The following is a 14,881-nucleotide window of genomic DNA, read 5'->3' on the forward strand; positions in this document are numbered from 1 at the left end:
ACACTTAAAAAAATGGTTCGCTTTCAGTTTTGATATGTAGAGCGGGCTGCTTTATTCCATTTGTCCATTACGCACAGCGATATACATAGCAATACATATTAAAAATATGTACCTAAGTGTATAGTCTGACTCTAGTACAGTAATCCCCAAAGTGGTCCAAGTGGATCACCAGGGGTCCACGTGAGACTCGACGGGGTCTACGCTGGGTCTGACAAAAAACGAAAAGCGACATGCACTAGTAATAATCACAACGCATTAGAAATACTCAATAAGCACAAGTTAGATCAGATATCCCCAACCCGGCACCAACAGCAACAGCAGACCTTATCACTAAAATAAAATACAATATTAATGATAAATATTAATGATAATTGTTGGTATATTTATTGACCTCAAAAAGGCATTCGACACCGTAAGCCATAAACGTGGAAAAATTAAAGTCCCTAAATATTACGGGTCGCGCTCTCAAAATTTTGGAATCATACTTACAAAATCGAATACAAATTGTAAAAATAAATGAAGTTGAAAGTAATATTGAACCAATTACGTGTGGAGTCCCTCAAGGGTCAATATTAGGCCCGTTGTTCTTCCTTATAAATAATATCTGTAAAATAGGACTACATGGTCTACTTACTCTATATGCAGATGATACCTGCCTTTTTTATTTTGGATCCTCTATTCAAGATATCATTAGAAAAGCTCAATCAGATCTAGATGCTCTTCAATCATGGTTTCGAGAAAATCTACTTACCATTAATGTTGCAAAAAGTTGTTACATGATTTTTAAAGCAAAGAATAAAATAATACAATCACACCAGCCGCTATCAATCAATAATGTTACTCTGGAACAAAAATCATGTGAAAAATATTTAGGCCTATGGATAGACAATGCTCTATCGTGGAACAACCATATTGAGCATATTAGATTGAGACTCTCATCTCATCGCTCCTTGGCTCCCTACGTAACATCGCTCAAGTTATACCACACAAATTAAGACACACATCTTGTATTTAATCGAAATATGGGGAAGCTCAGACAAAACAAATGTCAGACATTCAGATCCTGCAAAATAAAATCATTAAAATGTTATTTTCACTACAACGACTTACTGCTACTAAAAAAATCTATAGTGACACAAAAATAATGAACATTCGACAATTATATACATTTACAACTTGTATTTTTATATGGAAATGTCTCAATAAAAAAGTACAGACGGATCTTAATTTTACTTACCGAAAGCAAACTTACGTACCGTAATATATGGAAATGTCTCAATAAAAAAGTACAGGATTTTACTTACCGTAAAGCTTACCGTAAGCAAACGTACTTACTGTAAGCAAACGTACTTACTGTAAGCAAACGTAGTAACCGACGTGCCAGTCTTCTAGTTGCTACCAAAAACACGCACAAATTATGGAAAAAAATATTACATTTGAAGGAGCACAGTTGTATAATAAAATACCTTCTAACATACGAAATGTAAATTCACTCAATGTTTTTAAAATCCGGCTCCAAAATCATATAATCGAAAATATCATATAGATCAGGGTACACTGACTTGTTTGGTAAAGGCAAGAAATTGCCTTTACCAAATAATTCAGTGTTTGGAAAGGGTAGAATATCTAAAATCTCTTTTATCAATTATAAATATTAAATTAAACACTGAGTGAATATTATTTAGTTGCGAAATGCTAACTGACGAACGCAACATATTGTTACGTGCTAGGGTTCGAGGATTTGGAGAGAAAGACCTGGTGATTCTCTTGAAGACTTTATTAACACTGCACTAAACACTAAGTCTAGGTCACACAAGCACACACTAGGTCACACCACTTAGCACTAAGTCCAAACACTAATCACTAGGTCCAATCACTAAGCACTATCACTGTCCTAGGTCGTAGCCGAGTCGCAGGTTTCACTGGTTCACTCACTATTGGTCACTCCGAAATCGCCTTGATGATCGCTCGAACCGAACTGAACTGCCGGGCCTGCCTGCGGCTTTTTATATGGCGAGACGGATTCCAGAAAGTTCCCGATTCACGTAAACAAGTAAACAACCGTGGGAACTTTCTAGGAGGCTCGAGCATGTACCACAATAAAAGTAAACAACTAAACACGTAAACACGTAAACAAAATAAACCGGTAAACACGTAAACAAAATGTTGGACTTTTCTAGAAGGTTCGAGTATGTACTTGCGCACCTCATGCCATCTAGTATTGTGTAGGGATTTATGTTGACTGTGCTGTCTCGGTAAGTTTCGCTGGTTTGTCGCTAGGTGGCACCACGTGTCCGTATACCATGTACCGTAACAATATTAAAAAAAAAAACTCAAACTCAATTTTTTTATTCAGAATAAATTTTTTCAAATATTCTCTGAACATCGGGGCTACACAGATGCCTACCACCGGTTCGGGAACTAACCCGGCGAGAAGAACCGGCGTAAGAAACTCGCACGGGGCCATCTTTTTCTAAAAAGATGGAAAATTACAAAAATATATTATAAAATTGCAGTGTCATTATGACTAAATAAAATACAACGAGTGTACAATTATTATACATATTATAATGAAACAGCTCTGCAAGGGGCGACCTTATTCCAATGGTGTACTATCATTCATGAAATCAGTAACTTTATAGTACGCTTTGGTACACAAACGTTCTTTAACAACTTTTTTAAATCTATTAATTGAGAGATTTTAAACGATTTCCGGGATCTTATTATACAGGCGTATACATTGACCTTTAAAAGAATTTTTGACTTTAGTAAGTCTAGTCACCGGAATTTCAAGCTTATGTTTATTACGAGTATTTCTCCCATGGGTATCACATTTTTTCATGAATTGATATATATTCTTTTTAACATATAATACATTTGATAGGACATATTGAGAAGCAACAGTTAAGATTCCAGTTTCCTTAAATTTTTCTCTAAGTGAAGTATTACGGGCCAACTTGTAGATTGCCCGCGCAGCTCGCTTCTGCAGCACAAAAATTGTATTTATATCTGCAGCATTGCCCCACAGCAAAATGCCGTAGGACATAATACTATGAAAGTAACTAAAATACACTAGACGTGCTGTTGTTTCATCTGAAAATTGTCTAATCTTACTTACTGCATATGCTGCTGAACTGAGTCTGTCGGCCAACCCAGCAATATGAGGGCCCCACTGAAGCTTGGAGTCTAGTGTAATACCTAAAAATACAGCTGTATCCACTAGCTCCATAACATCACCATTTAAAAGCACATTGGTTTCCGTTTGTCTTACATTGGGCAATTTGAATTTAATACATTTTGTTTTTTTACTATTAAGTAAAAGATTATTAACGCTAAACCAATGTACAATCTTTGAGAGAGCATCATTTACTTCGTCAAAACACGCATTAAGCCGTTTGATATTGAATGTAAGAGATGTATCATCAGCAAATAATACTATCCCATGTTTATCTTTAATTAAGAATGGCAGGTCATTTATATAAATAAGAAACAGGGAGGGTCCTAATATAGACCCCTGTGGGACCCCCATTTCAATTTTTGCACCAGCAGATTTTTTACCATTTATCTCAACCCTCTGAGTTCTATTTGACAAGTACAATTTTAGGAGGGCGAGTGCTGTGCCTTTTATGCCATAGTGACAGAGTTTTATTCTTATAACTTTTTGTTCTCATGTAAGTGACATATTGTAAGTCTTAATGAGAATAAATATCTTTAAACCAAAACCTAGGTAAGTAGGAAGAAGAATCCCCTTTAATAATGTTGTACCTGAACCCTAAGCCAAGACGTTTTATCGCTTCTTTATAGATCGCCGATAAAATTGACATAATATGCGTCGAATGTCGACTTTGGTTTATCGAACGCTTAGGTATGACAATTCCATACTTTTGATCGGCGATCAATTTAATTGGTTTCCTTTGTTCGCAATTCTGATTACTTCCTCTTCCATCCATTTTAGTCAAAGGACGTGGAACTGGCCCGCATCGCCACCTGGTTCTCTCTCAACCAGCCCGACATAGACACCAACATCTGTGGGTTCTACAACGTGGAGCAGCTACTTGATACCCTGGATGTGCTGGACAAGGGACTGACCGATGTGGAGAAGAATGTGCTGCAAGAGATACAAGTTCGGTGAGTACCTGGGTGTGTCGGTGACCACTGTGGTTACCACTAACCAGACACTCTATCTCAGTGTTCTTCAACCTGTAGGTCGCGACCCCCTGGGGGCCAAGATTCTGGTCGCCAGAGATCGAGAAAACTATTTGAGCAAAAACAATTATTAATACTAGAGATCGTCCAATGGTCGAAATTCGACCTTAGTTTCAATGACATTAGGACTACTACGAGTACCTATATTTCAATAAAAAATATTATCCATAAAAAACTATAATCCATTTTAAATTTGTCAAATTGTTGTCAACAGACTTTAACCATAAATAAAAGAGTCTAGTTCGTATGCATAGGCTTGTCACTTAAATATCTGTCATTTCTCATGTGTGTGTCTTGTAGTGTGTGTAATGTTTTATTTGTTAAAAAAATGTATGATAAAAGCATAATTTCAAAATATTGAATATATTAGTTCGATGCACTCCTTCACAATATAAACTATAACTGTGCAAAATTTCATGCACCTACGTTTCCCCATTTTTCGTAAAAAGGGTTACAAAGTTTTTCGTTCGCGTATTAATATTATGTTATAAAGATAAAACATTAAATAATTATTATATGTATACAGTGTGTTAGTGTAAACACCGTTATCCGATGGTTTCAAACCATAAAATGAGCCCGTCAAAATGAACAACTTTTTCTATGAGAACAATGCTGGGAACTCAAAAAAAATTGCCGTCTTCATACGGATGCCCGGATCGGCATACCCATACAAATTGCCGATCCGGGCATCCGTATGAAGACGCATTTTTTGAGTTCCCAGCATTGTTCTCATAGAAAAAGTTGTTCATTTTGACGAGCTCGTGGTGGTTTCAAGGATAACGGTGTTTACACTAGCATCTTGTATATATTAAGTAGCAGAAATTTAACAGCAGGTATTAGGTATCCTTAACTTATAGTATGTCAAAAAGTGAAGAAATTAAAAAGTGGCAACATCGTAGTGCCTTTCAAATCAATCTAAGAAAAAAGGGATGACACAGCGATGTTGCCACTTTTTAATTTCTTAAATTTTTGACAGACTATACATGCATGATAAAATATCAAAGGTGGGTTAGGCTAGGTCGCGTAATATTTTTTAACACCACGGGGGTCGCGTCAGTTAAAGGTTGAAAACCATTGCTTTATCTCATACCATTTTCTGATAATTGAAACAAAGATTCGTGACTTGTGAGGATAGCCAGGGCCCGATCTAAGGGGGGCAAGCCGGGCATTTGCCCAGAGCGATTAGCCATCCACCGTCCACGGTCCACCACCCAAGTTTGAGAATTTTACATTCCAACCCACTTCTGGTTATATTAGTGTTGCCAACCGTCCTGTTTTCCCAGGACTTGTCCTAGTTTTCTTAGTGTCCTGGGACGTCCTGGATAGTTTCTGTGTTCACTACAAATTATCCAATTTTAAAATAATTCTACTATTGCGAGTCTTGTGTCCAGTTTTTGGGCGAAATGTTCCTGGATTTTGTAACTTCAAACCTGGTTTGTTAAATTTTAGGTTGGCAACCCTATGTTATATTGGAAATATTCAAGTATTTTACTCTAAGGCCCCCCCCCCCACTACCCCCATAATAACTAGCTCATGAGTGACTTAACATGGTTTTCTGTATACAGTGCCTATAGTCTGTCAAAAAAGTGAAGAAATTAAAAAGTGGCAACATCGTAGTGTCATCCCTTTCAAATCAATCTAAGAAAAAAGGGATGACACTACGATGTTGCCACTTTTTAATTTCTTCACTTTTTTGACAGACTATACCTACTACTTACCTTTGCCCGGAACGGCTAGATACCTAGCTAGATCGTGCCCTGATGTTAGCTATCCATCGACAACAAATAACATCTATGTTTATTTCAGTTTTATGCTAAACATACAGGATAGTTTTTTGTAGTAAGTAGTTTTGAAAGCTTTGGAATATTCGTATAAGGAGGTACCTATCCTAATATGTACCTACTCATGCGGAGAGCCGTAGGGTTTAATTAGTTCATCCATAAAGTAAGTAAGTATGTCACATACAAAATTCCTAAATTTTGTGCAATCATATTTTAAATTACAAAAATAATAATACTTAGCGAAATTTTAAATATTGAGGTGGGGGGCGGGGGCAATGTCTAAAAATCATAAAAATCGTGTGACGTACTTTATAGATGGGCCCCTAGTGTTATAAAATATGTTTCTATCGATTAAGGACGCTATCACAACAATTATGACAAAAATTAGCAGGTCAGTACGAATATCGACGTTAAAGACATTATAATAACATTCAATATCAGCGCGCCTTGTACAGTGGCGGTTACGACGCTCGCCGCGTTCTTGATAGGGCGTAAATGTATAAAGAAATTTGAGAGCGTTTCTTATTTTTCTTATAAATGGAAATGTTATTTATTTTTATCTATCTATACTTACATATAATAAAATCGTAGAGATAAAAATTTTGTACATCTATCTATCTATGTATCTATACATCTATACTCTATACATACATACATACATACATATAAATAAAATTGGAGTGTCTGTTTGTAATATTGAAAGAACCGTTTTTTACTACATGCATCTGAATCTATATACGATACATACACCAAAACAACATTTTTTTACAATGTTTGTCTGTATGTCCGTCTGTCTGTTTGTTCCGGCTAATCTCTGAAACGGCTGGAGCTATTTTGCCGGGACTTTTTTTGGTAGATAGCTGATGTAGTAAGGTGTAACTTAGGCTACTTTTTAACTGACTTCCAAGAAGGAGGAGGTTATATTTTACTTTTTTCAATATTGTCGCCGACGAAGTCGCGGGCAACAGCTAGTATTATAATAAAGTCGTAGAGATAAAATTGTCAGAATGGCTGCGATGCGCTAAGGGTTCCGCGCATCGCATCATAGGTAGAATATGTGCTCGACGGAAGGCTGCAGTATGTTTGAATAAACCACTCATCATATTCTCTGGGAGAGTTTTTTCTGCCAAGACGAAAGAACTACAATGCTACAGTGCAAATGTAATGTCGCATGTAGACCCCGTACTCTGTAGTATGCGACATGTAGTATGGTGATATGAGATATCGCGATACTTCCGTGCCTTCAAGTGTTTTTGTCACAATAGGGATGATGACAAGGTCAAAGATTAGCGAATTTTGTTAATAAAATAAAGAAATCACGGTGAAAAATAAGTGTTCCCAAAATTACAGCTCGATATATATACTTTACTTTCGTGATGCTTCCCCTAAGTTATTTGACATTCGGTCACTGCAACTTTTTGCTGTCTCCGCTTTGAATAGAAAGAGGAATTACAATTCTTCATACTTCTATTTTCTTCTGATTAATTTCGTTGCGGGTCCCAAACCAGTTTGAGCATGTCCTTCGGGCTCCCTGAGATCATATCAAAGGGTTTCCGTGGTTGGATACCGCTGTCGATCCTGGTGACACAGGAGATACAGTCGTGGGAATGTATGGTGGCCGTCCGTATGTCACAGCCACTTTTCTCCGAAACTATAAGAGCTATACTATTGAAACTTGGTAAGTAGATGTAGACTGTAGTCTGTGAACCGCATTAAGATTTTGATACAAAAATAGAAAAATTATTAAAAAGTTTAGGTACAACTGAAACATTTTTTTTTTCATTTAAGCTATGCGTGTGGGGTATCTATCAGGGATGTTGCGAATATCCGCATCCGCATCCGTAAAGGCGGAGCATCCGCATAGATTTGGACATCCGCATCCGCATTAAATCAATGCGGATTTTATGCGGATGCGAATGTCATACGAGTTGCGACAAGAAAAAAAAGCGGCGGGGTCTGTGAATGGCGCGTGCAGTTTGCGCGTGACAAATGACCAATAGGAGCGAAAAATCCGGCCAAGAGCGTATCGGCCACGCACAATAGAGGGTTCCGTTTTTGATAGGTTTTGTATCGTCAATGAATGTACAATTATAACATGTTTTACACTACTAACAACATCATCTCAGTTACATTAAAAGGAATTTGAACGAAAATTCCTTTGTACTTCTCAATAACTTATGAAGTCTTCTTAGCCGTGATAATTTTCTTTTTTGCGTATTTCCTACTCCCTTGCATTTTTCCACATATTTTTCAGAATCAACCGTTTAGCTAATAGCTGGTAGAAGGACACTATCGTTTTCTTTCACTTTAAAACTTTACATATTTCACAAATGGATCCCGAAATCGGAAAATGATCTTGGAATACTCGTAATATTTAAAAAAAATACTATCGAATGATACCACACACGGTGGAGTGGACGCGAAGTAAAAAGAATTATCTCCGCTTGATGTGGAAGGGAGGTCCCATAATTTTTTTAAAGGTTTTAAATACCATTTTGTCGACATCGTTTATATGTATGTGCATTCATGCCTAATTTCGGCTTTGTAGGCTATTCTCTGAGCTAAACCGCGGAGAAACAGACAGACGGACAGATAGACCAAAAATATAAGGGTTCCTTGTGGATTACGGAACCCTAAAAACGGTCACAGGATCCGACGCGTTTATTGTGGTGCATCAATTGTCTTGTATAAATTAATTACTACGTTTATGTTTGTGCTTCATACTTAATAAATAGCGGCATCTATTTTTCCCTCGTGTCCCTTTAATCTGTAAAACCACGCAACGGACTTTGACGATTTTTTCAGTGTTAGATAGCCCATTTATCGAAGAAGGCTATAGGCTATATTTTATCACACTAAGACTAATAGAGAAATATGTGGAAAAAAACGGGGAAAATTATTTGAACGGGCTAACTTGAACGCGCTAATGTCAGGAACTACTGGTCCTATTTGAAAACTTATTTCAGTGTTAGATAGCCCATTTATTCAGGAAGGCTATATTTTATCATGCTAAGACTAATAGTAAAATGTGGAAAAAACGGGGGAAATTATTTGAAAGGGCTTATCTCACGAACTACTGGAGCAATTTTTGTGTTATTTGGCACAGATAAGAAGTAGACCACGTGAAGGATCATAGGCTATCGATTTTAATATTTTTTTCTGTGGTAAAAATATAAAGTCTTTTATACCCGTGCGATGCTGGGGCGGGTCGCTAGTTATTACTATTTAATAATTTAAGTATAATGCTTTATGCTCCTATTTATAACTTCGTGTACTTACTAACAAAAAAGTAGTAGAGGTTAATACAATAATTTTCATTTACAATAATTTGTAAGTGAAAATTACATAATTAATGTTATTTTCATTTACAAATTATTATCTCTTTAATACAAAAGTATTATTATAGTACAGGTTCAGTTCAGTTCAGAACAATTTTCTTATTACTATCAAGGTAATTTTTCCTAAGCAGCTTCATATTGATAAAACGAACAACAATTTCCTCTGCGAAAGTGGTAGCTAACAGAGATAAATATGATTTAATATTTCGATTTGAAGGTACTAAAATATGGATTGTTCTATTTAAAATGAGTTTCAAAATGAAGCGACTCATGAAAAATTAGCTAGATATTAATCAAAAAATTTAACCTGTACTATTATTTTGTAACACACAATGATATTCTACTTATACAGATCTGTTATATCCATACTATTTTCCGGCTTAAATCTCTTCCTAACAATTTTCAAATTCAAAATTGCAAACATTGACAAATTTGACAGGTACGAACAAACAAACAAACAAAAGATACGAAAAACCATTTACATAAAAGAGACAGTTCTATTTTTAAACGTCGAATCGTATCACTGTCTCTTTCTTTGCCTGAGCTATGACGAAAATTCGATTTTTTCCAGGTTGTTCGAAAAAATTATTGAAAATGTAAATAATCGAGGTATTTATTGCAATCAAGACATGTGGTAAGAGATTCCATGTGTTTTGTTTTTTTTTTGAGTCATAATTGGTACATTTTCGAAACGCGCACGGCGTCATTTTCAATTTATTTAGGTAAGACAAGACGCGGCACGTTCGTGACTGCGCTCGATGCAGACTAAACAACAGGACGGCCCAATTGGGCCGTATTTGAATCTTCACAACGCGCGCGGTATTAACATATCTGCTTTGAGTATTTCATCATTGGTAACACATTAAAATAATACTTTTTCATTTTATAACCTATATTTATGTAGGATCCGAACATCCGCATCCGCATCCGCGGATGTGAACCTCTTAAAATCCGCATCCGCATTCGCATCCGCGGATGTGAAAAAATCGGGATCCGCAACATCCCTGGTATCTATGGATAGGTCTTGAAAAATCATATTGAGGTTCCTGATATAATTTTTTTCTAACCTGAATAGTTTGCGAGAGAGACTCTTCCAAAGTGGTAAAATTTGTGTCCCCCCCCCCCCCTCTAATTTCTAAAGTAGGCTAGATGAAAAAAAAATATTTTGTTGGTTTAAGGTTTACCATTTATGACGTATAAAAAAAAACTACAACTTGCTAGATTTCGTTCAAACCAATTTTCGTTGGTAGTTTTTATAGTAATATACATCATTTATTTTTTAGACATATCATGCCCATGCATCATGATAAAAAATAAATATATATATATATATATCCACAGCCGAATATATTATGTATAACCTCCTCGTTTTTCGGAAGTCGGTTAAAAATATATGATGTACATTACTATAAAAACTACCAACGAAAACTGGTTTGAACGAAATCTAGCAAGTAGTTTTTTTATACGTCATAAATGGTAAACCTTAAACCAACAAAAAAAATTTTTTTCATCTAACCTATGCGTGTATCTATATGGATAGGTCTTCAAAAATCATATTGAAGTTTCTACTATAACCTGAATAGTTTGCGAGGGAGATTCTTCCAAAGTGGTAAAATGTGTGTGTCCCCCCCTCCCCCTCTAACTTCTAAAGTAGGGACATGATAAGTCTAAAAAAATATATGATATACATTACTATAAAAACTACCAACGAAAATTGGTTTGAACGAGATCTAGCCACCTAGTAGTTTTTTTTAAACGTCATAAATGGTTAACCTTAAATTAACTTTAATTAAATAAACTGAAACATAAAAATTAATCAAAACCTTTTAATTTCATAAAAAATAAACCTTGTTGCTGCGGAACCCTTCATGGGCGAGTCCAACTCGCACTTGGCCGGGTTTTTTAAAATCTTTTGTGATTATTATGATGGTTAAAACGTATTTATGTGAAAATTTTGTATGCGGCTATAAATTTTTTATGGTATAGACGTGGAGATGAATATAATATTATCTTTCATTTGAAACCAAAATATCCTTGCAGGGTGACTCCTATCTTTAAAATGGTACCTGAAAATCGATGAAATTTGTAAAAAAATGTCATAGCGTCCTTAAGTATTCAATGTTCATGCCTATGTCGCAGCCGACTGGCTTAAATAGCCGTTCCATCAAACAGCTAGCCCTTTGACTGAACAACGCCATTCAATCACACGTCTAGCTTTTATATTGAATATTTTAATCGCTCAAAACGTTCAACACTACAGCTGATTCAAAAGCCGCCGTCTAATTGAAGTAGTTCTCCGCGCACCGCTGCGGCGCTAGGTGCGTTTTATTTACAATATGGCGTCAACTAGCAGGTGTTTGTTGGTGTTTGTGGTTGTTTTTCGGAAATAAAGTAGTTAATAAAAGTTACAAGTGTTCTTAAATAGATAAAAATTGTGGAGGCACATACGAGTGAATCAAAATTTCAACAAATATTCGAGGAGAAACTACGGGATTATGAAATGGATGGACGCAGCCAGCCTGAAAGGGGGGTTCGGGGGGCACAGCCCCCCGTCAAAACAAAAACAAACACAATCCAGAAAGTCCAAAAGTTGGTTAGGTTAGGTTAGAACTTAGACCTCAACACAGAGAGGGAGCCGAGCGAGCGCAGCGAGCGTGCAGCGGCAGCAGCCGGCGACCGTCGTCAAATAAAAGGGGGGCTCGGGGGGCGCAGCCCCCCGCCATAACAAAAACAAACACAATCCAGAAAGTCCAAAAGTAGGTTAGGTTAGAACTGTGACTGTGCTGCGGCAGCAGCCGGCGACCGTCACAAAACACACCTCAGATTTTTTTTATTTTTACTTATAGCATTAAACTTAATCCGAGAATAATCTTTCAATAAAATACAAAAAGATTTCCTATTCTCCCAAATTACATATTAAGCTAATAGTCGCCCTAGTTAATTTGCCATTAAACCAGTTGGCTAAGCGTCGACTAGCTGTAGTGTTGAACGTTGTAGTCAACAAGTCGGCTAAACGATGTATAGCCGTGTGATTGAATGGCGTTGTTCAGTCAAAGGGCTAGCTGTTTAATTGAACGGCTATTTAAACCAGTCGGCTGCGACACCTACACTGAAATGAAATCATGGAGACACTCGTATTCGGAGGGAGGATAGTTTTTACCATGGATAAAATATGTACGGTTCTCGCGGTATATTCCAACGCAGTTCACAAAACTTTTACGTTTTTATTTTACCTAAAAGGGCGAAAAAAACAAAAAATCAAACAACATCCTTCTCTCTTCACACTCACACGATCACACCCGTCTTTCATATGCCAAGTGAAAAAGGACGACGCGGAATCAGCGCCAAATTAGTTTTTAGAAGCTTTTATTTAAGTTGCCTGTATGTATGTAAGTTCGGGAAATTTTGCAACACAATTTTGAAGTAAATAAATATGAAATATATTATTTAACCCAATTTAACTTATATATTTACACGTTTAGTTTGGATGACAATGCGACGATCGAATCGAAAACACGATATACTAGTGACATCACTCTTAATCCAATATGGCCGACCATGCAAGATGGCGGAATAGTTACTTTGTATGCAGTCCTACATTATAGAAATGAATGAGCTTTTTGAGAGAAACTCGAACACTAATGAAATGTCATTCTACATCTAATTTTATTTATTATATTTCTTAAAAACATTGAATTGACATAAAATATATGTCTCTAATGTCTAATGAGAGCTATTCCTATCTCTAGTAGGGCAAAACCAGAGATAGATCAAATATTGTTAACGGCCGTTAATGATTAATGAACTTCTGTAATACTAATATGGGTATCAAATGAAAGGGCTCATTGAGAGTCGTGTCGTGTCGTGTCGTGTCGTGTCGTGTCGTGTCGTGTCGTGTCGTGTCGTGTCGTGTCGTGTCGTGTCGTGTCGTGTCGTGTCGTGTCGTGTCGTGTCGTGTCGTGTCGTGTCGTGTCGTGTCGTGTCGTGTCGTGTCGTGTCGTGTCGTGTCGTGTCGTGTCGTGTCGTGTCGTGTCGTGTCGTGTCGTGTCGTGACTCGTGACGTGTTGTGTCGTGTCGTGACGTGTTGTGTCGTGTCGTGTCGTGTCGTGTGACGTGTCGTGTCGTCAGTCGTGTCGTGTCGTCAGTCGTGTCGTGTCGTGTCATGTAATGTCGTGTCTTGTTATGTTATGTCATGTCATGTCAAGTAGAATCTAGCCGGGTTTTAGAAAGTTACTTTTTAAAGACAAGCTTTTATTATAAGGCAATATGTATCATATTTAGTTAAAGTTATAACTTTATACTTAGTTAAAATGTGTTTAAGGAGATTTTCTTTCTTCTGAGATGTTTAAATACCTATGTACTTAAAAGCTTTTTTTCAAAAAGTTTTTTGATTTTAATTTAAGTATTTCTTATCAACTCGATAAATATTACAATATTTTAAACATCCGCTAGTCCAGTCCCTCGACAATAGAATTTAATATATTATTATTTATTAAGATATTGACTCAGTTCAATACTCCGTTTTGAAAAGAAATGAAATATTTGTGAAAAGATGAATCTTTGTGATTTTTTTCTATCGAGAACATTTTAAGATAATATATGGTCGTCTGGAAGAAACCGCCAATTTGCGCTGAGACAGACAGACACTCGCAAATATAATGTAGTATCTATGTTTAAAAAATGAAACAATTCGTAGCTTATTATCAAGTACGAAAATGCATTAAGTATAAAATCATTTATTTTGCTTTAGTCGCCCCCTTAATCAAACCTTATTTTCCAGATTTTTCGACAAGGTGACCCTTCACTGGGACGACGTGGAACTGCCCGCGTACAAGGCCGAAATGGAAAAACTGCAGAAGACACCCGAGTAAATCTTTGTAATTTTCTTGATCTCTTAAATAGTTTGTGTCCCCTTCAATATGTTGCAGACCACGAGGTGTAAGCTCAAGGCCTAGTCACTGAGGTGCAGCTGCTATTGCACCGTGTGACCGCATCATGCGAGTTACTTTCATGTGCGAGTGCAGGGTCAGTTGCTCGGTTGCCCCGTGCGCGCTACTACAACATTTTTGTTTTCACTTTGACACGCGCCTTCCCCCAACCACAGATACAACTCGACTAGGCGAATTCTCCATAGCAGTACCTGTCTACTGCGACGTCAGCATGGGCGTAGCCAGGCTTGGTCTCAGGGTGGGGCAGCAGTAAACCTACTAAAGCGGCGGGAGCGCTGCTGGTAAAGGAGAACTGTGAAAAATGACGTTTTTGTATGATGGCAGCGTTATTTCCCCTTTTTTCGCCACGTTCATTTAAAGTTCGTAGTCTTGTCGAGCTGTACGGATATTATGATTGTAGTTAGTTGAAAAAAATATTTTTTTGTTTAGTTAGGCACCTTATAGGTCAGAGCCAGGGTGGGGCAAGCGCCCCAGCTTGCCCCAGTGTGGCTACGCCCATGGACGTCAGCAGCTTGCACGGTGTGACCCAGGGAGGTGAGTCAAGCTGCTCTCGTGCGGGTACACAGGCACAGTAGGTACCTGCCTACTGTCACTTTAGCTGCTCGCA

At 37.2% G+C, this 14,881-nt stretch overlaps 1 protein-coding gene across 1 annotated transcript in view; it reads left to right on the forward strand.

The window, feature by feature from the left end:
- The window catches only part of LOC121739035 (L-galactose dehydrogenase-like), a 70,602-nt gene extending 56,027 nt beyond the window's left edge, over positions 1–14,575 (forward strand). Inside the window, exons 6-7 of the mRNA XM_042131350.1 lie at positions 3,956–4,128; positions 14,106–14,575. Of these exons, the coding sequence (XP_041987284.1) occupies positions 3,956–4,128; positions 14,106–14,196 (264 nt within the window). The 3' untranslated portion in view covers positions 14,197–14,575. The remainder of the gene's footprint in view (positions 1–3,955; positions 4,129–14,105) is intronic.
- The last annotated feature ends 306 nt before the right edge of the window (positions 14,576–14,881 follow it).

This window comes from Aricia agestis, chromosome Z (genome assembly GCF_905147365.1).
Source record: "Aricia agestis chromosome Z, ilAriAges1.1, whole genome shotgun sequence".
In the NCBI taxonomy this organism is placed as follows: domain Eukaryota; kingdom Metazoa; phylum Arthropoda; class Insecta; order Lepidoptera; family Lycaenidae; genus Aricia; species Aricia agestis.